General features: G+C 38.4%; 1 protein-coding gene across 1 annotated transcript in view; it reads left to right on the top strand.

Annotated features, from left to right (window-relative positions):
* The window catches only part of ETFA (electron transfer flavoprotein subunit alpha), a 30,022-nt gene that overhangs the window by 4,773 nt on the left and 1,778 nt on the right, over positions 1–23,471 (top strand). The window contains exons 2-10 of the mRNA XM_069025730.1: positions 1,094–1,243; positions 2,979–3,060; positions 3,162–3,244; positions 4,719–4,818; positions 6,015–6,125; positions 7,258–7,359; positions 8,157–8,225; positions 9,232–9,314; positions 20,786–20,851. Coding sequence (XP_068881831.1) covers positions 1,094–1,243; positions 2,979–3,060; positions 3,162–3,244; positions 4,719–4,818; positions 6,015–6,125; positions 7,258–7,359; positions 8,157–8,225; positions 9,232–9,314; positions 20,786–20,851 — 846 coding nt within the window. The remainder of the gene's footprint in view (positions 1–1,093; positions 1,244–2,978; positions 3,061–3,161; positions 3,245–4,718; positions 4,819–6,014; positions 6,126–7,257; positions 7,360–8,156; positions 8,226–9,231; positions 9,315–20,785; positions 20,852–23,471) is intronic.

Here is a 23,471-nt window from a genome sequence, read left to right as displayed (position 1 = left end):
AGTGCATGTTTGGCATGAGGGAAGATGGGGTTGGAATGTATGTTTAAAAAAGTAGTGTTTGGCTGTGTGTCTTCAGCTTTATGTTACTATTTGTTCCTTGGTTATATTAATGAATTTATTTGATTTTCCATGTATTCTAACCTACACTGATCATAACTCAAGTCTTCAGTTAGGCTTTATGTAGGGTAAACAAACACTTGAGGGACAATATTCCTGTTCCCATCCCAAATGTTTTCCTTACTGTAGTATTAGTCTTGGAGGAATAATGCTTTTCACGCCTTCACCTGAATATTAGAGAGGAAAGTCTCAGAGTTTAGAATATTTTGGTTTGGTTTCAGGGCAGTTTTTTGCCTTTTTTTTCTATCTTTTTTGTTTCTTTCATTTTTGTTTTAGAAGTTCAAGTTTATGTATGGATGGTGAATTGGTCAAAATTATTATTTGAGGACCATTAATTTGTGGTGGTAGACTAAGTGCTCAAATGTTTTAAAGGAAAAGAGGGAAAAATTAACCTGATGCCTATAAAGATTTCTACTAGTGTGTTTGCAGGCTGTGAGCCCCTGCTGCTTAATTGTCATCCAGCCAGTGCATAAAATTTTGCCTCTATACATATCTAAATATAAAAGTGAGTTCTGTAGCTAGATTTTGTTTAAAACTTATAATAAAACACTGCCAGAGAACCACCCTAGAAAACCAAGTAAATATTTGCAACTGTTGATTTCCTTGTGTCTTACTCTTGCTTGTCTAATCCTCACTCTTTAAGGTACTTGGTTAAGTTGATCAACTGAGCTGGAATGTAATGTGTTAAAACGTTTTTCTTAATTTTGTTCAGTATTTTCCTGTGGAGTTTTAGTTTAAACACAGCATGTTATAGACAAATTGAAGTCAAGCGGGTTTATGTCTTTTCTTTTTTGTATCGCCCTATGTATTCTTTTTACTTTATAAAAATTATCTAGAATTAGCCTGTTTCATTTGACAGCAGTGTTTTGCGATTTGTATAATTGATTAATTTCTGTAAAGCCTTGGATGCTCAAAGGAACAGTTTTTTACTTAGATGCTAAGTTTCCAACTCTTCTGTGTCTCCCTTTCTTTCCAGGTGTCGGTGCTCCGGAGGCTTCAGAGTACCTTGGTCGTTGCAGAACACAACAATGAGTCTCTCACGCCCATTACACTCAATACCATCACTGCAGCAAAGAGCCTGGGAGGGGAAGTTTCTTGTTTGGTAGCTGGTACCAGCTGTGATAAGGTAGGAAATGCTATTTTCATACCAATGAAATGAAGAATGCAGTGAAACAATACTTGGCAGCATCTTGGGCAGCCTGAAAAATAATCTGTAGTGAGGAGAAACAGTGCCAGGATTTGCTAATCTGCCAGAAAAGTCCTGCACTTGGAACTGCTTCTCTTCTCAAGAGAAAATACGGATATAGATTTCATTTCACAAGGGACAGTATCAATAACAGTTGTTACATGCTTGAGCAAGCAAATTTTTATAGGACTAAAGGACAATTAACTTTTAAAACAGGATATTTCTCTGTGAAGTTTAAATGACAAATATTGCAGTGCTAAGAATTTGGAAAGAAGTTTGTGCTTGTTTAAATGGAAACCAGCAGAAGTGAAATAAGTGACAAATTGGGCTTTTGAGCAAGTTGCTTTTACTAACCAATCACTAGTTGTATAGAGTGTGTTTGCAGCCTAAAACTCTGAAATTAGTGCTTCTTGACTTCTTGACACAGCTCACGTATGAAAAAAGTTCCTTGTATGTTAGCTGTGTATTTTCAGTGTAATTTTAATGTGCAAAATCTAGAGATAATGTAGTTAGTACATTAGTGGCATTTTTATTCCTGCATGATTTGTCTTGTGTGAGCAGTAGAAGTACAAAAAACGATGTCTAATATTTACACACTGTTTATGAGCTGTTACTTTGAAAGCAACACATAGTATCTCATGAAGAACGCATACATAGAGCAGCTTATTCACAAATAGGTGAAGAAACCTCAGTAGCTATTCAGGTATTCGAGGTGGAGATGAAGCAAAAATTTATCTAAATCAAGAAAATTAAAAAGAAAAAAAAAATTGCCTAGTATGTGTGTCTTTAATTTTTCCTATTCTACACACTTGCATAGTAGAAAAATGATTGTGAATGTGTTTTTTTGTTTTAATACTAAATATATGGAGAGTGTATGTCATGGTGGGAAAAAGCATTTATAAAAAGTGAAGGTTTGGAGATTTTGTTTAAGAGCCAGTGACTCAAACATATTCTGCAGCAGCTATTAGGGAGTTTTTAATTTTTCCCTTTTGTTAATTTTTAAGGGTAAACTGATACTCACCAAACTCAGTAAAACTGTGCTGATTCTCGGATGATGCATGTGGTCTCCAGACCTCGCTGTCAGTCCGCTTCTCTCTGATCTGTAGTAACCCTTTTATCATTTAAACTTCACTTGTGCCAATTTAAAGGAAAAAAATGCATAAATATAAATTGGAAATATACATCGCATCAGTGGGCAAAAAGTCAGATGCAAACAAAGGGTTGCTCCTAGAATTTTGACAAAGATCATAACAGCATTGTACACTTATATTTGTTTGTGTGGTAGATATTGACTGACCTAAAAGAAAATAGGATTGATTTCTTGATGATTATATTGGAATACTGAGCAGTAATCCTCAAGCGTGATTGTTATCGGCTGCTGTAAGAAATACTGGAATCAGTGTGGAGGCCTGCATGCAGGAGGCAAGTTTTCCTAAGTTTGATTTGCTTTGTAGTTTCTTATTCACAAATTCATTTTCATTATCCCATAAGGCACTATGCTGTGAGTCAGAAGATGTGCATTTTATTCCATTCAGGTTTGTTCCGATTTTGAAATCAATGTACTTTTGGTTCTGGTTTTAGCTAATCTGTAGGCTGTGAGCTATTTGCAGTGGGGGCTCCCTTGTTGTGGTGCCTGTTATAACACAAACTAATAATAATTCACTTGTAATCATAGGTAGCATCAGAACTCAGCAAAGTGCAGGGTGTTGCAAAAGTTCTCGTGGCTCAGCATGATGTGTACAAGGGATTTCTAGCAGGTGAGAGTTGTTCTTACCTATTGACAAAAGAAATTTATTTGTCTATTTGTGATTGAAAATAAGACAGTTGTAAATTCTGAGCAATATATTTTTATTCTCAGAGGAGTTGACTCCCTTGATTGTGGAAACTCATAAAAAATTTAATTACACCCACATTTGTGCTGGAGCATCTGCCTTTGGGAAGGTAAGTAGATTAAAGTGCATCAGAAAGTTCTTGTAGAAAAGAGACAGACACTACTGTACATGAGTGCAAATCAAAGGCCTGAGAGACATCATCCATGGACAGTTTTGTGTTTGCAAACAATGTTACAGTAGTTTGCTTAAGAGGTCATTAGTTAGATTTCATGATTCACGTTTGAGTTCTTTTATGGGCTGATGTGAAAAAAAATAGTGTAGAATAAATATTCTGTGGTAACCAGCCAGTCCTATGGACACAAGGCGCAATGTACAATAAGGCAAACCAGATTAAGTGATCTGAAAGCATGAAAATTGTATGGAAAAGCACAGCAAATCGAGATGAAAAATCTGTTATTTGCATGTTGAAATGAAAGCATGCAGACTTATTGGAAGCAAACTTTTTTTTTGGGTGGGATTTGTGTCTGTGATATAAGTCTTGTACATTGAAATGTCTGTAAACATATATAAATAACACAGATCTAAGTCCCAGCCAAGATGGTTTTTAATGAAAATACAATTTTTCAAAACTTGTTTTTTTTTAAGGAATGTGTTTATAAGTACATGGAGAGCCTCAGTACCAAGAATCTGAGCAACATTGTGGTGTAGCTAAATTAGAGAAAAAGGATCCTTCAGAAATCTTGCCGACGTAGGACGAATAATGACATCGGCCTTCCATCTGACTACTTTCACTTCCAATCAATATCAATCCATATGCTTGTATTTTTGCTGAGAGAAATCTTTATGTACCTTAAGCCTTAGGTTTTAAAATTTTTTTAAATTTTTTTTTTAACTGCAGTGTCATAGTAAAAGTTAATGGCTTTTGCTTTAAAGCTTACACTGCCATTTTTGAGTGCTTCATGTGAGTAAAGATTTCAGAACTCGGCCCTTTTTTCTAGTACCAGATTAGGAGGCAGACAAAAAGCAAGCAATCATCTTATCATTGATTTCTTTGTCATTTCTGCTGCTCTTTTTATCCTTCTTCCCACTCCTAGAGGTGCTAAGTAATTTTCTAGAGTAAATTTTGGAGCAAGAGAATATATATTTTAATATTAAATTTAAAAATATTTTTTTCCTTTGGAGGGAAGAGTGCAGGGTTTTTTTCCTATTGTTTCTGGCATCTAACTTCTAAAAGCACCTTTTGTTTTCCCTTGAAGTGCCAAGAGCTCAGCAATCCATAATTGTCAATTCTCTAAGTGGCATCTGTATTCACTTTTAGAATATTTGAAGCGAGTAAGTCTCCTAATTTAAGATATTGAATTAAGGGTTTACTTACAGTAAGTCTCATAAAATGTCTTGTTATTACAGTTATGGGATTTTATTTGACTGCTAAAGCTACATGAGTAGCCCTACAAAAATCTTAGTTCTATATGTCTTAGAGACAGCATTATATGGAGTTAAAATTGGGTCAGCAGTGGTCCTTTACTGACCATGTACATTTTACTTAGCATTTATTTTGCTAACTTTTCATCTCTAACTTCTAGAATCTTATTCCCAGAGTGGCTGGCAAACTTGATGTTGCCCCTGTTTCTGACATTATTGAAATTAAGTCCCCAGATACTTTTGTGAGAACTATCTATGCAGGTGGGTAATCACAAAAGTTGTGTGATATTTGTCCAATGAAGGATCCAGTACTGCTAATTTTTCTGTATGATCCTATTGTTAAAACCTTGGAATAGGATAGGAATTTTCACTTTACAATCTGAATTGCTGTGATTCATAAAAAATGAAGTCTGGGGATTGACATAATGCTTCCTGTGTGAGAAAGCAAGTAATTCCAAGGGCTTTAGTACGAGCATGTCAAACCCAGGTCTGTCACCTTAAGGAATAGAATTTGGTGATGTCCTTTCCATGTACTGTGTTTGTTAATGCCCTTCTGATCAGGTTTTGTAAAATGTAAAACATAAAGTTAATTGTCCAGCTTTATTTAACTGGACTAGCATTAGTTCTGATTTAAGATACCACACGGTTATTTTTTATAATTATGAAGACATTGAACAAATTCTTTATATTTAATTAATTTAATTTGTAATTATTTTTTCAGTCTTGTTTCTCTAATGCTTGGCTAACACTGTGTTTTATTTTAGATATGAGCTCATTAGCTTGTGTTTCTTAATTTTACTGTAAAGATTGTACCACATATATCAGCAGGGTATTACATTTTCAGTTATGGTACTGGAATGTGGTTTTGTGCTGCACTTCTAAGTTGCTTCCCAGTAATCCACAGTTTTAAGAGGGCTTTGTTTAAGAATAGTTTGCTTAGAAAAATGTTGCAGCATGTTTTCTTTTAGTGTTCCCTGCAGCCTCCAGTGTGAAGTATTGTATTATATTATAGAGAGGAACAGAGTCCTGCAGATACTTGGGGAGGCCTCATTGTCTTCAGTCCTGATGAATTAATGCAACAGGATAAAAGATCTACTTTGAATTATAGACATCCTTTATGTTTAAGAATGGCATTTTCAAAGTTGTTTTTTTCATCCCTTCTGAAATTTAAAAGCTCATTCATAAGGGATTATTTGAATGCTTTGTGTCCTTTAAAAATAGGAGATTTGTATTCATGCTTTAGAAACATAGGGCTAAAATGTAAATTAAAGTATTTGTAATTTCTATTTATTAAGTGCTACATTTTAGTCATCTGAAATTGCAGTTTTGGGAAATACCTTTGTGGATGTTGCATATTCTAGTACAACTGCTAATATGTTTTTGATATTAATTTTATTTGGTTTTTTCTAAAGCACAGTATGTCTGATATTTGAATTTTTAATGTGACTTCTTTTTAGGAAATATTATTTGTACTGTGCAGTGTGATGAAGCAATCAAAGTGTTTACTGTACGGGGAACTTCATTTGAGGCTGCACCAGTGAGTGGTGGTAGTGCCAGTGTTGAGAAGTGTGAGTATTTGTTCTGGGATGCTGTTGTTTTATTTAATAGAGTTAGTTTTGCTCACTGCTTGGTGATGTTTTGTAGAAGTATTTGTCAAAGCAAACTGATTGTCATAATATTAGCTTTATACTTTTAATTACAGGTACTTGCACTTTTTAGTGATGTCTGGTAAGAGAAGATATGGATTATTGGCACAGTTAGTTCCTTTTCTTTGAGGAGAAATTGAGAGTATCTATACTTGTTTCACTCACTGCCTAAACTTCTGCCCCTGCAGTCTTGCAGCTTTAAGTAAGGACAAGTTACAGCTGTTTGAATAACCAGACTGGTTTTCAAAACAAGACTGAGCAAAAATAGAAGTGCTTAGCTCTCCACAGTTTTGGTTTAATATATTGCAGTTGAGATAGGTCATTACATCACCAAACTAAATTAGTGGCAGTTTAAATTGATTTGAGAACACCCAGTTGTTGTTCTAGACCAGTTTTAACTATATCAGTTTAATTTGCATTTTAATGAAGCCAGTGTAGCTCTGATAATTGAGAAATCCAGTCAGAATGACAGAGTACTTGAGGTTGGAAAGGATCTCTAGAGATCATCTAGTCCAGCCCCATGGAGCAGGTTGCCCAGGACTGTGTCCAGTCAGGCTTTGAGTATGTCCACAGGTGGAGACTTCACAACTACTCTGGGTAACCTCTTCCACTTTTGGTGACCTCTGCTGGTTTTCACTGTGGGTCTTTTTGTTTTGTGGCTTAATACCTGCCTCTGAACCATCCTGTATTTCCTAACGTCTGTGGATGTTAGAAATCAAATGTTGCTGAAGTTAGTGTATTGCACTGTTGGTGCGTTGCCTGATTGACTGGTTTGACTGTGATAGTAAGAATCACACTTCTTACGCTGGATTGGTATCAGGGTCTAACATTTGTAAATAGAATTCATTTTAGTGCAGTTTTTACTGTAGGTTCTTTAAACACAACCAGTGCATGAGGCTTGTTACTCAGAGCCACAGAGCAACTACCGAGACTCATCAAAAGCTTGCAGTAGAATTGGTTATAGAATTGAATTAAACTTAAGCTCAGATTTCAGGTTGAAAACACATGCTTTGTCATTTTCCTTGTGGGTGTTTGGTTCATCTGGTGAATGCAGTGACCCCTCCACCACCCGTCGGTATCTCTGAATGGATTGAGCAGAAGCTGACAAAAAGCGATCGACCTGAGCTCACCAGTGCAAAAGTGGTTGTATCGGGTGGTGAGTGGATAACATTAAAACTGATGTTGCATTTAAGTAATGGTACCTCTTGCTTAAATAATATCTGTAGCAGAACACTGTAATGTGATACATTTAAAAAAAAAGGAAATTATGATGAAATTCTGAAATACTCCGTAGGGGCCACTGGGGAAGTGCCCAACATACATGTTTTGTGAAGAGGTAGAACATGAGTTTAGCATATGCTGGGAGGCTTTGTAAGAGCATTGTCATATTTGGTGAGCCTCTTCAAAATTTTAGCAATATGAAGTGTTTTTAGATGGAAATATATTATGTTTAAAATTACTGCTGCTCATTACAGTCAGTCCGAACATTATTATTTAATCACCTTAATGATTTTAAAACCTGTTACGATTGTATTCTGCTCTTTAGGCATCAAGTGATGGACTGTGACTTTTAGTGTATGCCTACAGCTAAAATGATTTCTTAGTAATCCCACTACAATGTTTTGTTCCTGAAGCCAGCAGAGGGAGCACAAATTAGTAAAAAAAATGCTGTTTCCCTGGTTTTGGAGAATGACCTTGATGGTGCTGTGTGCAGGAAGTAAACAAGACAGAATGGTGTTGGTTTATACATATGAAATATTAATGGCAAAGACAAAAGCTAAATCTCCAAATATTAAATACTGGTTAGTAATATATCCAAAAATACCCTGTGCAAGCATATCTTTTGAGTCTTTGCAAATGCTAATTCTCATACAGAAAGTTTACATAGGCGAAAAATAAAATCTTAAAACATATGTTCTTCTTTCTTGATTTTTTTTGTTCTTAACTTTTAAGGGAGGGGCTTGAAGAGTGGTGAAAATTTCAAGTTGTTATATGACCTTGCGGATCAATTGCATGCTGCAGGTAAACTTGTTTTCCTCCATATGTTTTTAACCCTGTTTATTATATTTAAAAAGGTCACATTAAAACCAGAATTCACCTGGAGTCTTTTATTTTCATGTCTCTATCAAACTGTTAAAATGCTCTTAGTTTAGTAATAGGTAAAGTTTTGTCAACTAGATTTAAATGCCTGTGTATGAAGCAAAATACTAACCTGTAATATTCCCTGTCCTTGCCAAATCTCCAGAACAGAAGCTTGCAAACAAAAAGTGAAGTTGTCATAGGTCATTTTGAAGAGCCGATACTTTCTGCATACATCCTTTTATACTACTTCTTTACAGAATCCCACTCACGTTGTAGTTTGAGTGGCTCTGTCCTTTTGCCCTGCTTTTGTATTAACAGGAGAAAATCAACCACATACAATGTTTCAGCAAAGTATTTTGTATAAAGGTTGGGAAAGAAGGAGAAACTGTTTGCTTTAATGTTTTAACTCCATTAATTTTAGCTTTTGCATGTGTATAAATTTATAGTTTTACATGATTGGCTTTGTTTTTAAATTGGTGTCTTTGCTAACTAAATGTCCATATGGCATTTTCGAGTTTACTTTGATATTTTTCTTTACTATGCCTGACTTTTGAGACTCACAGCAATATAAGATGGCACATATGTTCCATTCAAACTTGAAGGAACATTTTGGGAAGGCATTTATGGGAAAATCTTCTTTTGACAAAGCAACAAGAAAAAACCATGGAAATATGCCAGATTGAAATCCTTGGTTTTAAATATATGGCCCTTTGGTGATGGGAGTAAGGATTTCCTGTTGCTTATGAAGTGCATTAGCACTTAGTATTTGAAAGTTTTTAGCTAGTGGTATAGAGAGGGATTACCATAAGAGCTTTTAAGAGGGAAGTTTTAAATACGTGCCCTTAGAGTGTGGGACTCTTCAGTACTACATGTGCTTTTATGGTGATATAAATTTGGCTTGCAAATATTTTAAAAGAAAACATTGGAAATATTTTCTTTCAACTAGTTGGAGCTTCCCGTGCAGCTGTTGATGCTGGCTTTGTTCCTAATGACATGCAAGTTGGACAGACGGGCAAAATAGTAGCACCAGTAAGTATGGAAATATCTCTCATCATAGAGCTGGGATGTTTTCTAGCATGCATTTCCCTTCAGAGCAAGCACTTACAGATGAGCTGAGTCTTAATACTGAGCCTAACAGGAACATCAGTGTGCCCACTGTGATACTGTCACTTGACCATGTGTTTACAAAATGACAGAAGCAAGCTGGGATGGAAATCTCTCCTTTGGGTCAATGGGGTGTGTTCTGACATGGCTTTGTCAGGGGGTTTGCATGCTGAATTTTTTCACAGTTGCCTGACCCTTTTTTAGCTGCCTAGCAGCTGGCATTGATATACTAAAAGATGTCATTACTGTCATAAACGCAAAATTATATCAATCCATGACTTGATCTCTGGCAGTTGTGTGTTCTGGGTTTTTACAGGTGATGGTTTTTAAAAAACTTTTAGTAACTGTTACTGTATTGTTGCAGTACAGTCAAAGCAAAATTTTTGTAAGAAATTAAAGTGCAAGAAATTTAAGAGAGAAGTAATTTAGAGATTGGCTGCTGTAGAGTGGAATACCAAGAAGAACATACTGAGTGGCTTAATATTGGGCAGTAACATGTTGCACATCTTTCTCTGCGGTTTCTACATCCCAATATCACAGGGAACTGATTTCTGTCTTTTTGTATCTGTGTGGGGCTTTCTGTCATGCACAAGTCTGAGACTACTTTCATTGTTCTTTATGACCAGAGGACATACAAGGAAAGCTGTAGGTGGATAAAGCACATTTGAGTGTTTGTAAATAGGAAGGTACAAATGTAGCTCACCTCAGTGTGGGGCAGAGCACCTATTGAGATGTGATGATCTGTCGGGTACACTGAGCTCCACAGTGGAGTAAAGGTTTAGCCTCTCAGTAAGTTGCTCTTTGTGTATGGCAACAGAAGGCACCAAGGAGCAACTTTTTACTTGTTAATGGCTCAATGAGACCAGAAAGGAAGAGTGAGCTGAAACTTAGTAGAGAAACTCATCATATTTCAACTGCTGCATTTAGCAAATCATAACAATTTAAATAATACTAAAAAGCTGTGCATGTTCAAAGTCTTGATAGCATCTGAAATGTTTTGCCTTTGTACCATTGCTGCAAATTTAAGAAATTCAAACCATGACCATTATTTTTCCAGTGATACATCCAGCAGGATAGAGTAATACTTGGATATCAAAGACAAGAACTTGTGATTCCGTTGTTAACTGTGTCTGCTGGATTTTCTTGGACAAAATGTTTCGTGCTTCTGATTTCTTGTCTTGAATTGTGGTTAGGGATGTTTGCTACTTTTCTCCAAGTCCTCATCAGAGGCCATCTGATGATGACCCTGTGAGGCTGAGTGGAGCTATTTCTAGGCATGCTAGTGTTTCAACCTGTAAATCTACATAACCAACTGTTACAAAACACTCCTTCTGAGAAGCAGACCTATTGATAAGACTAAGGTCATTCCAAAATCTTGATAGCAGTGATATTAACGTCTGCTGTGTAAGGAAATTGGGAGGTTCTGTGGATTATAAATGCAACCCTAACTCTTTCTGCTTACCAGGGTGTAAGCTAAGTGTGTATTTTGAAAGGGCATGAGATGAGACTAACTATCCTTAGTTCTTCACTATCCAAATATCCTTTAATGAGGTGGAGAATATTAATTTAAAGACAGCTCAGCTCTGGTTTGTGTGTTAAGGCTCAACAATGAATATTCTTTCCAGAGTCAAGGGCACATAAACAATTATGTTGAAACAAAAAAGGCCGGTTTTTATGATGTTACAGTGCTGTATTTTACTACAGATGGCCCATAGCAACATGTGAGTGTCATAAGAACATAAAGCCACATCACAGGATCACATCAGTGTCGTCATTGTCCTCTTCTAGAGGACTGTTAAATAGCCTTTAGTCAGGACTGGTGAATGAATATTAAATGTGTCTTAAATGATCTGAACTGGCACAATTGCACGGTGCTCCGTCTACTTGTCTGCAGGCTGATGCATTTTTCTCTCATCTCACTTCTAACAAATATTTATTAAATAGTGAGTTGTGCAAAGTACTGGAAATTATGTGCCTCTTCTTTCAAATTTCAGATATTTAGTCTGGATCTTAAAACACATGCAAGGGTAGCATTCAGTGGTTTAGAAATATAGAAAATATTAAATGTTAATTGTAATGAAAGTGCAAGTTGAATTGATACTAAGCCCACAGAGTTGCTGACTAGAGGTTTTAATTTTTCAGTGTGCTGGATAGGTATCTTAAATATGAAGCAGTTGAAAGCTGCAAATTCTTAATTTAACATTCCTAATTCTACTTCACTGTCTTTTTGGTACTGTAGCTAGAAAATTATTCTCTGCAGTGGAAAAGAGTTGACTTGAAGAAGAACGGAGCTTTTTTGGTCAGGTCAAGATGACACTGGCTATTTTAGCATTCTCAGAAGACGCTGCTTTCTCCCTGTATGAGATGAGCTCAGTATCAATTCAGGGAGAGCTTGTTCTCCTGGAGATGTTCTATCTGGAGAATTGCAAAGCAGGTTTGTATATTGGTCAGGTAGAGTAGCCGACACCTGAGTTTTGTGTTCAGTTTTGAGTTACAGTTGATATGGTGTGTGCCCTCCTGGGTGCTTGTGTTTTAAGCAGGGGAAGAGTCTCAGATACAAGAAACTCTTGGAGCCTGAGACACGCCAGTTCTCCTGTGCAGCTGTTAACTTCTGATGGGAAAGTATCTCAGTGTGTGCTCTTACTCTTCTATTAATAGTCTCTTGCCCAGTCTCAGTGGAGGATTGGAATGCATTGTTTTCAAAGACTTTGGAACTGGGTCAGTTTTGAGACTACAGAGGGACAAGGGTTAGTTACAAGCTCAGGAAGAGGGGAGGTGCTTCTGCTTTTTCTGTATGACTGCTGGGGTGTTTTTCTGTGCTCATCACTGGGTAAGAAGATAATGGTCTGAAGGGGCTGCCTATTTCTTCCCCTGTGCCTTCAGTTGTGGATTTGGGGAAGGAAGGGTAATTTTGGTCATTGGTCCTTCATAATACTGTGACTGGCTTCAGATTTTAGGAGTGCTGCCCAGTGCATCACAGGCCCCAAGAACCTCACAGCCACAGCAGCTTTCCAAAATGCTGAGGTATTAATACATGAACACACTGTCACTCAAGGAACAATTGAAGTTCATTTTACTTAAATGATGGAGAATGCAGTTAATTAAATAGTACAGATTTCACCTTGTGTCTGTTTGATCCCTGGTTATACACAGCACATCTGCTCTTCACAAAGTAGCCTTGGACTCTTAAACTTCAAGGTTTTGTTCATGTTGGTATTTTTGCATTTTGTTGGGTTTTGACTGGATCTTTGGCACACAGTTTTAATCCAGTTGCTAAAATATTCAGTGCATTATTTTTGTTTCTGTTAGTACCTTTTTTTTAACTTGTTGATTTCAGGTGATTGCAGCTCCTATTTGAACATTGTGTCTCATGAAAGAGAAGGCTGATTTGTATTATTTGATGAGATGGAAGGAAGGAAATTTTTAGACATAAGTGGATATATTAAAATATAAAATGTTTTCTTCCTAATTAAAAAAAGCAATTTAGTATATTCCGTGTCTTTAATCAGTGACAACCATTTTAGCATATTTTTTATAATCAGAAGCCAGTTTTTCCCACTACTTCTTATGTGCAGATGTTCTGCAGAAAAATGAAATTCAGTTCTCAGGTTAAGTACTGTATATAGTTTTTGTTTAAGAAAAAAGCCCTTGTAAGAATGTTCAAATTAGCTGGTTTTGGATAAAAATAGCCTTCCTATGAGTGCCTACTACTAGATATTAGTTAAGTATATCCGGTTAGAAAATATGAAATTCCCTACACAAATCAAGCCTACCGCCACTACTGCAGAGTAACTGCTATTTTTAGATAAGAAATTTCAAATAGCGGTGTTAATTTTTACAGTAAATATCTTCCCAGTTCTTTCTCTCATGTTCACAAAGAAAGAAAGAAAAACAAAACAGATGCGGAGACGAAAGAAAGAAAGTAAAAAAAAGTTTTTTCCAGTTGTTTAAAACTTTTGTAAACAGAACATGAATGTTTCATTTATTAGTTCAGTATTAGCTTTCCTTACCCAAGGCATAATTAGTAACATTTCTAACATGCAAAGCAGTATGTAATCTTTCTCAGGAACTCATGCAATTTGTCTGATATTCAAACAAAAAATAAACTCTGACTTGTGAGAAAAGGAAGGCAACTGCTCTAAACCTTTCCTAGGTTCTGGTGGTTGCTGATCTGTGACCTCTGCAGTGCAGGTTGGTGAGGAAGAGGTGTGGGGGGGACTGATGGTCACTGGTGGGGGTCCAATGCTGTTGAGCCAGCTGGGCTATAAAAAGTGCATTCCCAGGGCTGCTGGGGACTGTGTGGGACCTGGACACTTCCTTCTGGAGCAGCATCCATGATCCAGGTGGGAAGTCCTACACTGCAGTGCCACTAGGCAGCTATCTTTGAATGCCCAAACTGTTCCCATGGTTTTCCAGGTTTTCCCTCGCATTCTATTTTAATTAATTATATCCTTCCTTCAGCTTTTGAAGGAGGGTGGGGTTGTACTGGGATTATCTCACACTCAACTTCTTGTCCCCAGTCAACACCTCAGTGACACTGAGGGGTGCTTTTTATGGCAAGTGTGTGTTTATATTGTTACCCTCTAACCTTGTGAAGGATCAACTGCTGCCTGAAAGGTGTCCTTCTAGCTTAATCTCTTCAGAGTTTAAATGTTCACTCTTCTAAAATTAGTGCTCTTTCAGGGTCTAACTCTAGAACTGCCTTAGTTTTTGCTATAGGATTTCCTAACTGGCAAAACTACTTTCTTTTTTATTTTATTTTATTTTTTATTTTAAGGTGTTCAGTTGCTGCTGTCTTGTTACTTTCAACACTGGGCACAAAATGCTAACAGATGACAAGAAACTGAGGTGGAAAATTCAGGAAGGCACGAGTTAGGAAATATATGATGTAGTAATAATTGGCACTGGATTAAATGTTCGTGCTAGAAGTGTGATATGACTGCACAGAAGGCAGGTGCATCTGCTGAGAAACCTCAGGTGGGCAAGGCAGATGGGAATTCAGTGTAGTTCTGATGTGATTGCCAGGAGGAAACTGCTTGGCTTCACTGTTTCAGCTTCAGTTTCATGCTAGAGGGTCTCTCTGGCTGAAGTAGATTGAAAGAACTTCAAAAGAGAGGCAGATTCGAACTGTCAGGAATTGACTGTAGTAACGAGGGGAAAAGAGGTGCAGTTTCAATTGAGATGCTGAAAAGTGAGATGTTGGTTCAGTTGAAAGGCACCAAAGTTGTGGAAGAGCAGTGGAATTCTTGTTGCTTCCCATGTTCTACAAGAGAATGGGATGCTTTCTGAGCCCCTCTGTGTCCCAGTATTTTACTGGGCATCCCTTGCAGTGAGTGGCTTTTTAGCACTTAGTAGTTTTGATCTTGCTTTGGGAGTAGCAGGAAGGGGGAGGTACAGTATCACATCATTTACATAATTCCTGTATTTTGTATTTCTTTGTAATAAGTGAATACTAACTGTCCTTGAGTGTTACTTCCCATTGCTTTCTTAGGGATCCTTTGCTTGTTCAGATTAGCTTATTTGCTGTTTCCCGTCACTCCCTTGTGAGGAAGCATAAGGAAAGTGAAACAAGGCATATTTTATTCTAGTATTTTTGTTCTTTTGTGTTCTCTGGCTCTTGCCTAAAATGACTAACAACATAACGAACTAATTAGTTCCCTTGGCATCATGAGAATTGTCACTTCTCTTGTCTGGATTGTACTTACTTTAAAAAATGTTCTACTCTGCTTATCAATGATAAGATCTTAATTACTTCCTCATTTGTTTTACATACAAGGGAATATTGAGATGCCAAAGTTTCTCTCTTTAAAAGGATGGTACATAATTTCTGCTATGTTCAACTCACTGCTTTGTAGCAATGTGCTATTTGTACATCAGGTTTGTGGGTGTTATTAACAGACCAGCAGGTGCACTTTGCATGGTATAAATGGTTGGGGCTGTTAGGTAGGTAACAGATGGGAATAGCAATGGGAAAACCAGCTGTGCTTGGGAAATTGTTTTTGGAATATCTCCTCTGATAATTCACTGTTGTTGAAAAGTAGCTTTATGGTGGCAAACTTTAGAGATGCAGCTGGGACTGAATTTACAGACTGTCTTTCTCTGACTTGCTAAAAAGCTAAGGATTGACAACCCCTTTCATCCTGCATTATCCAGTGTAGCTTTTAACTCCAAGAAAACTATGTTCACAAATTGATGCTCTGCTCCTTTGGGGTTGGTGCAGAAACATTAAATTGTACTAAAATATTCATATGTGAGTGCATTTAGCTGAAAGCAATTGATGTGCTTTTCTCTGGAGAGACGGGAAAAAAAATGCTGTATGGCCCTGTACTCCAGCAGACACCCTAACCACACTGAAGAGTAATTACATAGCTTGGCTGATCAAAGGTTCTTAAAGTGAAAAAGAAACTGTAGCTGGGCTCTAGTTTAGTAATGTGTGCTTCTTGAATAGGATGTGTTCAGCTGCATCAAAGCAGTATATACTGGAGAAGTGTGTGATATACAGTGTAACAGAGATGAACTACTGTCAAGCCAGAAAATATTTTATTGGGTTAATAGCTTGTAATTGGAAGGAATCCCTTGTACAAAGCAATTTTGATCACAAAGATTTCTAATTTCATTGTCCTTTCACTCTTGCAAAGAAAATAAAATATCTGAGCTGCCTTTAAAAATAGTGCATGTGCCAGAGGGGTTTATTAAACTGGCCTGTTTAAAAGCATGCCATTGGTAGGATGATAAATTGATGTGTGTTGGAGGTTTTCAGCATAATTCAAAAATTGTCATAAAAATCAATAGCAGCTGACAACATGCTTGCAAAGTAGCTACCTCAGCTTGTGGGGCACCTGTGGCTGCACTGTGGTCTGTCACAACACCATTCAAAGGCACTGGGAGTTGAAATAAAAAGTGTTCTTGTAGTTCTCTTAAGCAAATGTCCCTTAACTGCCTCAAGGCAGCCTAAGGCATATTTAAATATTCTCGTAAGTATAAATGAAGTAATATGCCACAAATTATTCTGTAAATAATTGGAAGAGTCTGTATGCACAGGAACATAACTGTATTGGCATGTTGGTAATTACAATCACCCACATACAGCACTCTTGTGCATTTATCCAAACAGCATGTAACTGGCTGTAGGGATTCTGGAGCCAGATGTGCAAATTTGTGCTTGTGAAGTCTGCCAGTATATGAGCTGGGTATGTCTGAAGCAGAAATAGAGTTTAGGGAATAGCTAAGGAGGATTTTTTTTGTTGAAAAAATGTAAGTCTAGATGAATATTTTATCTAGCGACTGAGAAGGTGGATTTTTGATTTGGAATCTTGACTTTGAATAGGATAAATTTGGGAGTTGGAGTTGTTGGGCTTTTTGGGGGTGGTTGTGATGCAAATCTGTGCTTATAAACTTGGAGGTCTCTATCTGGCAGGACAAATTAAAGCTCTCTTGGCCTTTCTGCCAGTTTGCTGGCAGAGTCACCTTGGGCTGCTGCTGCCCTTGTGAGGAGCCTTGTGGGTGCTGGTGCCCCCCCTTCACATCTGCCCACTACTGATGTACCAAGCCCTTCCAGCAGCAGCAGATCTGGAGTGTTGATATTTCCTCAGGGTGCCTCCTTGTCCTCTGCTTTGTACAGTCTTAGGCTGTTTGGTGCATTCAGTGTCCTGTGCCATGTGCTCCCTCCATCCTGCTCTTCCTTGCCATCAGCACTCTTCTCTGGTGTCCTTTCCCTGTGCTGATGTCTGCCAGCGACTTCATAAAAATATTTGTGGCATGGCTGTGATGTATGTACAGTATTTCCTGTGTGAAATGAAGTTACTGAGAGCCAAGGCAATTTTCTAACCTGATGTCATGTTCTTATACCACCAAAACTTTCGCTTCCTTGACTTCAGTTGCTTTTGGCACTTCATTTGTTCACAGTGCTGTGAACCTTTTGGTCTGGAAAGTGTGTGATGTTTTGTTGCCCGTTCTTGTGTGGCACAGTGCTGGCAGCAGCCCTTCAGTAAAAATCTGCCTGTGCCCAGCACTAAGGAGTTGATAAATGCTACTCCATGTCCTGAACTTTGCTGTAAGTGCCTGTAATTGTGGGCTGTGGATCAGCTGCCTGACAGCAGTAATTAGAGCAACTTCCAGGGTTCTAGAAAGCTGGAACTTGAAGTTGGTGTAGAGCCATGTCTGGCCCCTGAGAGGTGCGACCCAGACTGATTCATCTGTTCTGTGCCTTGCTGTGGGTCTCCTGCACAGATGAGCTCTGAAGGACCGAGAGCTCCTTGCAGAGCTTGCTGTGCTCTGTGCTGCCATGGCAGCCATGGCCCAGCACACTCTGGAAGGGACTCTGCCCTGGGGTACCCATCTGCTTTCTGCTTCCCTCCCTCACTTGCTTTACGGGGCTTGGGGCTACAGTCCTGACCTGGGACTTTGACATAGCAATGACAGGACTCAGCAAAAGGCCTGATAGAAGCTAGTGATTTCAGGGAAAACATCAAAACAAGGTTATTACTCTGAAAATAAATAAGGATTTGAATTTCTCAATGCCTTATATCCTCTCTGGATGACCAGTTGAATTCTCTTCATGGACAGCAGTGAACAGACCTGAAGCTTTGTCATTTAGACATTGTGGATCTTCTGGGTCCCTTCTACTGAACTGCAGAATAGACTAAAACTAGTATTTAAGCAGTCAAATCTTTTACAGCATAGAACTGTTGATAAGAACCCTGCTGTCCTGTGTGTTCTCTGTATGAAAACATTGCTGAGGTGATCTCCTGTCAGGGTTAGAGCTGACTGAAAGGACCAGTTGTCTGAACCAGGGAGCCAAAAGCACATAATCTAGAAGGCCATGGCCTAGATGCCTAATGAATACTTTTAGACAAGCCTGGTGATTTACAAATGTCCTTCTAATGAAACATCCTTGTCTTTCCTAGATATTTTAATAGAATATATTCATAGGCATCTGGCTCCTGGTTAGCTGGATTCTTTCCAAAGACTGAACTTCACAATGTTAAGCAGACTGATAAGAGTATCTGGTAGTCTGGATGACTGGCACTTAATGAATTGCTCTAAAAAAAATCAAATTACAGTAATGTGTCTTTAAAAAGAGCTTGTATTAAAGACAGCATGATGTTAGAATAATTTCTCCTGTAACATCTGTTCTTTTATTTGGTGTAATTAAAATATTGCATTCTTACCATGAGTTCTAATGTGGACATATTATGTTACATTGCAGCTGTGGTTAAAATGGATTGACCTCCAATAGTAATCCACTTGGTAAAAGCCTACTTGAGGCCAAGGAGTTTCTGAGTGTGTTCACCAGCTGTGTGGTTTTGTGGAAGTACATGGACTAGATTCTGTGTTTCAATTTCAAAGGAAGCCTTTTTGATAGGAAATACTTTGTTCCTGCTGTATTTCCCCTTCCCTTCAGTTTTTACAGGAGAGAGTTTTTGTATAAGAAGATAGAAAAACTTCATTTATTTATTCCTATTTAAAAAACAATATAATGAGCAGAGTCTCTAGCTGTAGAAACATCAGAAAGCAATTGTCTTCTTTTTTTTAATTGATGTAATGTCTCTGAGGCTTGTATGGCAGAAGCCTCTGTGGGTCTGTGTTTGAACACCTTCGTTTGCCACTCTCCTCAGTAGGTCTGTGCATATCCCACAGCTGGGCTTACCTCTGCCATGCTAAAAGCCACTTAACTGTAATGCAGTTTCAGCTGCACAGTGGTAAGATTGTTTTTGACCCTCTTACCCTCCCTGGCTCCCGAGAATTATTTATTGAATTAAATTATACTTGTATTTTCTTAGATATGGAGTATCCTTGGTATTTTTAAAAGAGAAATTCTGTTAGTATTTGAGGTTATGTCTTTTCTAAGCATGTGTGAAGTACCACCTTTTGACTGCTTTTGACAGATGAGCCCCTAACTAAATTTGTGTTAATTTCTGTTACTGAATCAGGTGATGAAAAATACTTTCTTTAGTTTTCTTCCGTAATATTAGTTAGCTAAAGAGTACAGCTCTGACTGCTGCTTGGACTTGTGGTGCTGGAAAAACTGTCAGGGAGCTAAATTACACTTGGTTTTGGATAGATGATAGAATGGATGACTTTCAGCCCAAGGAGAAGTAATACTTTTCACCTGTGAATAAAACAGCTGATACAGATCTATTTGCCTATAAATTTTCATCTCTTTTGAATGTAAGACTCTTGGGAGATGTGAAACTGGGAACCCCAAAGTGTAAAGATGTTGGTGTACATGGTGTAACCTTCTGTACTCATCCTGTGTGGGAGGGGACAGTGAGTGGGGAAGGAACGCTTCAGGCCATGTGGACATGGAGGGTTGGGGTAAGGAACAGAAACTGCAGGTGTGCAGTGCACCAGCCCACTTGGGTACCTCAAAGCTTTATCCTGCTCTATAGGGAACCTTTCAAAGTTTAACACCCAAATTTCAGCTTTGTGCATTCTGTCTTAAAGGCTCTGAGGGGCTGTGGGAGACAGAGGAGTAGAAACTCCTGCAATTAAAGGAGGCTTTGATTTACAACCCTGGAAGAGACTAGGTCTGGCTTAATTGACAGAGATTTGTGGACTTTAAGCAAAAGGATTACAAACTTGTGTTCCTATCATTATAAGTAAAATTGTACACTGGGTGTTTTGGTGAAGGGTTTTAAAATATAATAGTGTGATTTTATATAGTTTAAGTTAAGAATTTAGATGGTATAAGAGAGACAACTGTGTGTATGTGACATGAGAAGTTATTGGTCAAGACATAGCTGCATTGCAGTGAGAAGTGCCACAGGTGATAGGTCATTAATCTAAAACAAAGTGTCGTTTTAAGTATCTATTGGATTAGAAAGTTATAAATTACGATGTAACCCGAAATCTTGGGACTAGTCGCCATTACTCGTATGTGTTGTAAAATCTCACGCCTCGACTGATGCGTTTGTTATTTTAAACAATAAATTCGTGTAGTTGCATAGTCCCATTCCTTAAAGTTATTTTCCTCCGACACGTGAAAGCGCGAGAAACGGACAAGGGGCTTTGGACAAAAGTTTTGGTTTGCTCTTTGGGCAACTGCATTATCCATCTGTTGGTTATCTTGCTTAATACTTGCACTGGGAATCTCCAGGGTCATGGATAACATGGATTGCCCTGTCCTTTAGCTGAGCACTGTTGTATGTTTTTGATGCAGACTTTGTTTATTTTTTTTCCCCTCATCTGTCTTTGCCAGATGCTCCTTTGGGATTCTCCTTTTGCAGTCACATTGCATCCCCAGGACTGCATCATTGCATCATCAGCTGCCTTTAGTATTGAAAACTACTGTAATGCAAAAACTGCTGCATGTAATTGATTTGGATTAAGGTTTATGAGAACTTACTGAGACTATGGTGTGGGTACCAAACATTTCTCTCTCTCTTTTGTTCTAGGAACTTTATATTGCTGTAGGAATATCTGGAGCAATCCAACACTTGGCTGGAATGAAAGACAGCAAGGTATGTAAAGGTGGATGTACTAGAAAAGATTTTTGAGGAAGGAAATTAGTTGACTCCCTTGCTTTTGCATCAGTGCTTTAGATGGTTTTCCTACTTTTGTGCTGCTTTAAAACACTTTTTGACAAAAAACCAGATACTGTGCCAAAACATCTCACACAGTAGAAGAACCTTTGCACTACAACCCAAAGTGATCAGTGGAAGCAGCTAATTGACTTTGTTTTATAAAACCCCAACCCGAAGCACATATGCCTGAATTCTATACAATAGTTCCATTTGCCTTTATTCCAGACTATGACATATTAATTCATGCATAACAATGCGCAATTTGAATTATGAACTTACTATTCCATAAAGTAAAAGATGTCTCTGACATTCCTGCATTTAGCCATTCAAATGGAAACCCGCTATAAAACAGCAGTAAAACTTTAAAAGGTTTAACTCGTTAGTTGCCAAAGCAAATAATCCAAAATTGGAATTGCCAGTTTGGTCCACAGTGCAGTGTTTGGAAAGAGGAGCAGAGTTAGCTGCTGATCGATACTATCAAATGCAGACATCAAAAACTGGAGGTCTTGCCTCCCACAATATTTTTTTAAAAGGGTATGTATTTTTTTTTCTATTTTCAGGGAATGACCTTAACCAAGCCACAACTTTGAATAGCTTATAAAGCTGAGGAAAAGGGTTGCAAAACTTTGTAGGTAGTTTCTTGTGTTTAACCAGTGACAGACCAGTGAGTTTGTGACTGGTAATTGTCCTCACAAACCAGCCTGTGTGGTAGGATGATCTCTGCTTTCTTACTTTTTTTTTCCCTCATGTATTATTTAAATATTTTGGGGGCGGGGGTGATGATAAGCTTTTTAAAAGCAGGGACTTGAGTGGTGTTAGCATTAGTTGATGCAGTGGAGAAAAAACAACCAAAATTCAAAATTTTAAGGGTGAATGATGGGCAGGGGTGAAGGTCACTATTGAGAGGTGGGAATTGTAGCAGTGTATTCCCAAGGGCTTTAGCGGAACAGTGTTGCCACAGTGTCTCCTGCTTGCAGTGCAGCAGAGGGAGAGTCCAGGCGCAGCACTGCTGCCATGGCCACCTCGGCTCCTCTGGACACTGCTGGGCCACAGTGGCACAAGTGGCTTTGTTTGGAGGAGTTCAGTCTCCAGCTGTGCCCTTGGGTCAGTGAGGAGATGGGCAGGTGGGATGAGTAGCAGCCACAGATTGAGAACTGGGTATTGAAAGCTGCGTAAGACTTGATGTGGCCCTCTTTGTGTTTATCTGCTGCCTTATCTCAGTTTAGACTGCCAGCAACACTGGGAACCTCTGACTTGGAAGTGCCAAAATTTCCTTTGACAGAAAAATATTGAGCAGTGATATCCTAACAATAAAACCTCTGCTTTTATGGCTTTTCCAATGGCAGGTTTGATATTTTGAGGTATTCTGCTGTAAGAAATAAGGACAGATTAAATTTGTTGATAGGAGATGCATATTTAACCCTTCCATTTCTCCCATATCTCACAGTTTTTTTAGTGTAAGTGTTGTAAAATAAGATTTAGTTACTGGTATTTGGAATGTGTTCTGCCTTCCTTTTAGCTAAAGCATTTAGGTGGGATAGTTATGGAAAAGACTTGGGCAGCCATGGGAGCTCTCTGGAGAGTCTCCTGTCCTCTCTCGGCACTCTGAATAATCTGGCATTGTGAACTTGTACACTTCAAGATATGTTTTCCAAAGCAGTTAGATGCTTTCTACTAAGTGATATGTATAATTTATTTGTTCTTTTACAGCAAGGTAGAAAATGCAGCTTTTGAGGAGACCTGGAGAATTGTTGCTTTTTTTCCTTATTTCTAATTCCCTCATGAGAGTTCCCCTATCTTTTCTTATTCAGAGATTTAACTCAGAAAGTTCTGTTGTAAGCAAGGTGATACTTTTGCTGTTTACCTGAGTTAGCAATGAGGTAGGGAAGCAAATCTCACTGAAGTTACTTCAGCTAAAGGAGGCAGAGGAAGGGCTAGGCTGCCAAACCAAAGCTTCAGACAGTTTTGCAAGCAACTGGTGTTAATTATTTTTGTGCTAAGGACAGAGCTGGCAGCCCCTGTGGTGTCACTGACTGCTGGCTTGGCTGGGCCTCAGCATCAACATCAGCCCCTGTGGATAGTTCTGCAAGGCATGGCAAGGCCTCAATAGGGTCAAAGTAAGTCTTTTCTGGGCCAGTATTCTTGGGGATCACAGCCTGGATTTTCTTCCTGCACTGCAGCTTGTCAGGGGAGGCTTGTATTTGCAAACAAGGGTAACTGAAATAAAACCAATAAAGCTATGGGGAGAACATTTCAAGGGCAGCATTGCTGCAGCACTTGCAGGTCCTTGGCTGTGAGCTGGCCAGAGAGCAAGGGCAGTACTCTGCTGTGGGTACTGCCTGCACATCTGATGAGGTTCTTTATAGGGACTCTCAGGGGACAAATGGCCTACCAAGAAATAACATTTCTGTGGGCCTAAAACCACAGGATTTGTAAACTTTTCTCTTTGAGTTACTGCCACTAGGCCCATGCTCACCAAGCTATTAATTTTGTTGGACTTTCAGTGGAGGCAGTAAAACACACATGGAGTGTGGCTCCCTGGGTGTGGCAGGTAAGT

The sequence above is a fragment of the Aphelocoma coerulescens genome, chromosome 10 (assembly GCF_041296385.1).
Source record: "Aphelocoma coerulescens isolate FSJ_1873_10779 chromosome 10, UR_Acoe_1.0, whole genome shotgun sequence".
NCBI classification, from domain to species: domain Eukaryota; kingdom Metazoa; phylum Chordata; class Aves; order Passeriformes; family Corvidae; genus Aphelocoma; species Aphelocoma coerulescens.
The sequence above is the reverse complement of the archived record's forward strand: the minus strand, read 5'-3'. Positions and strand labels throughout refer to the sequence as shown.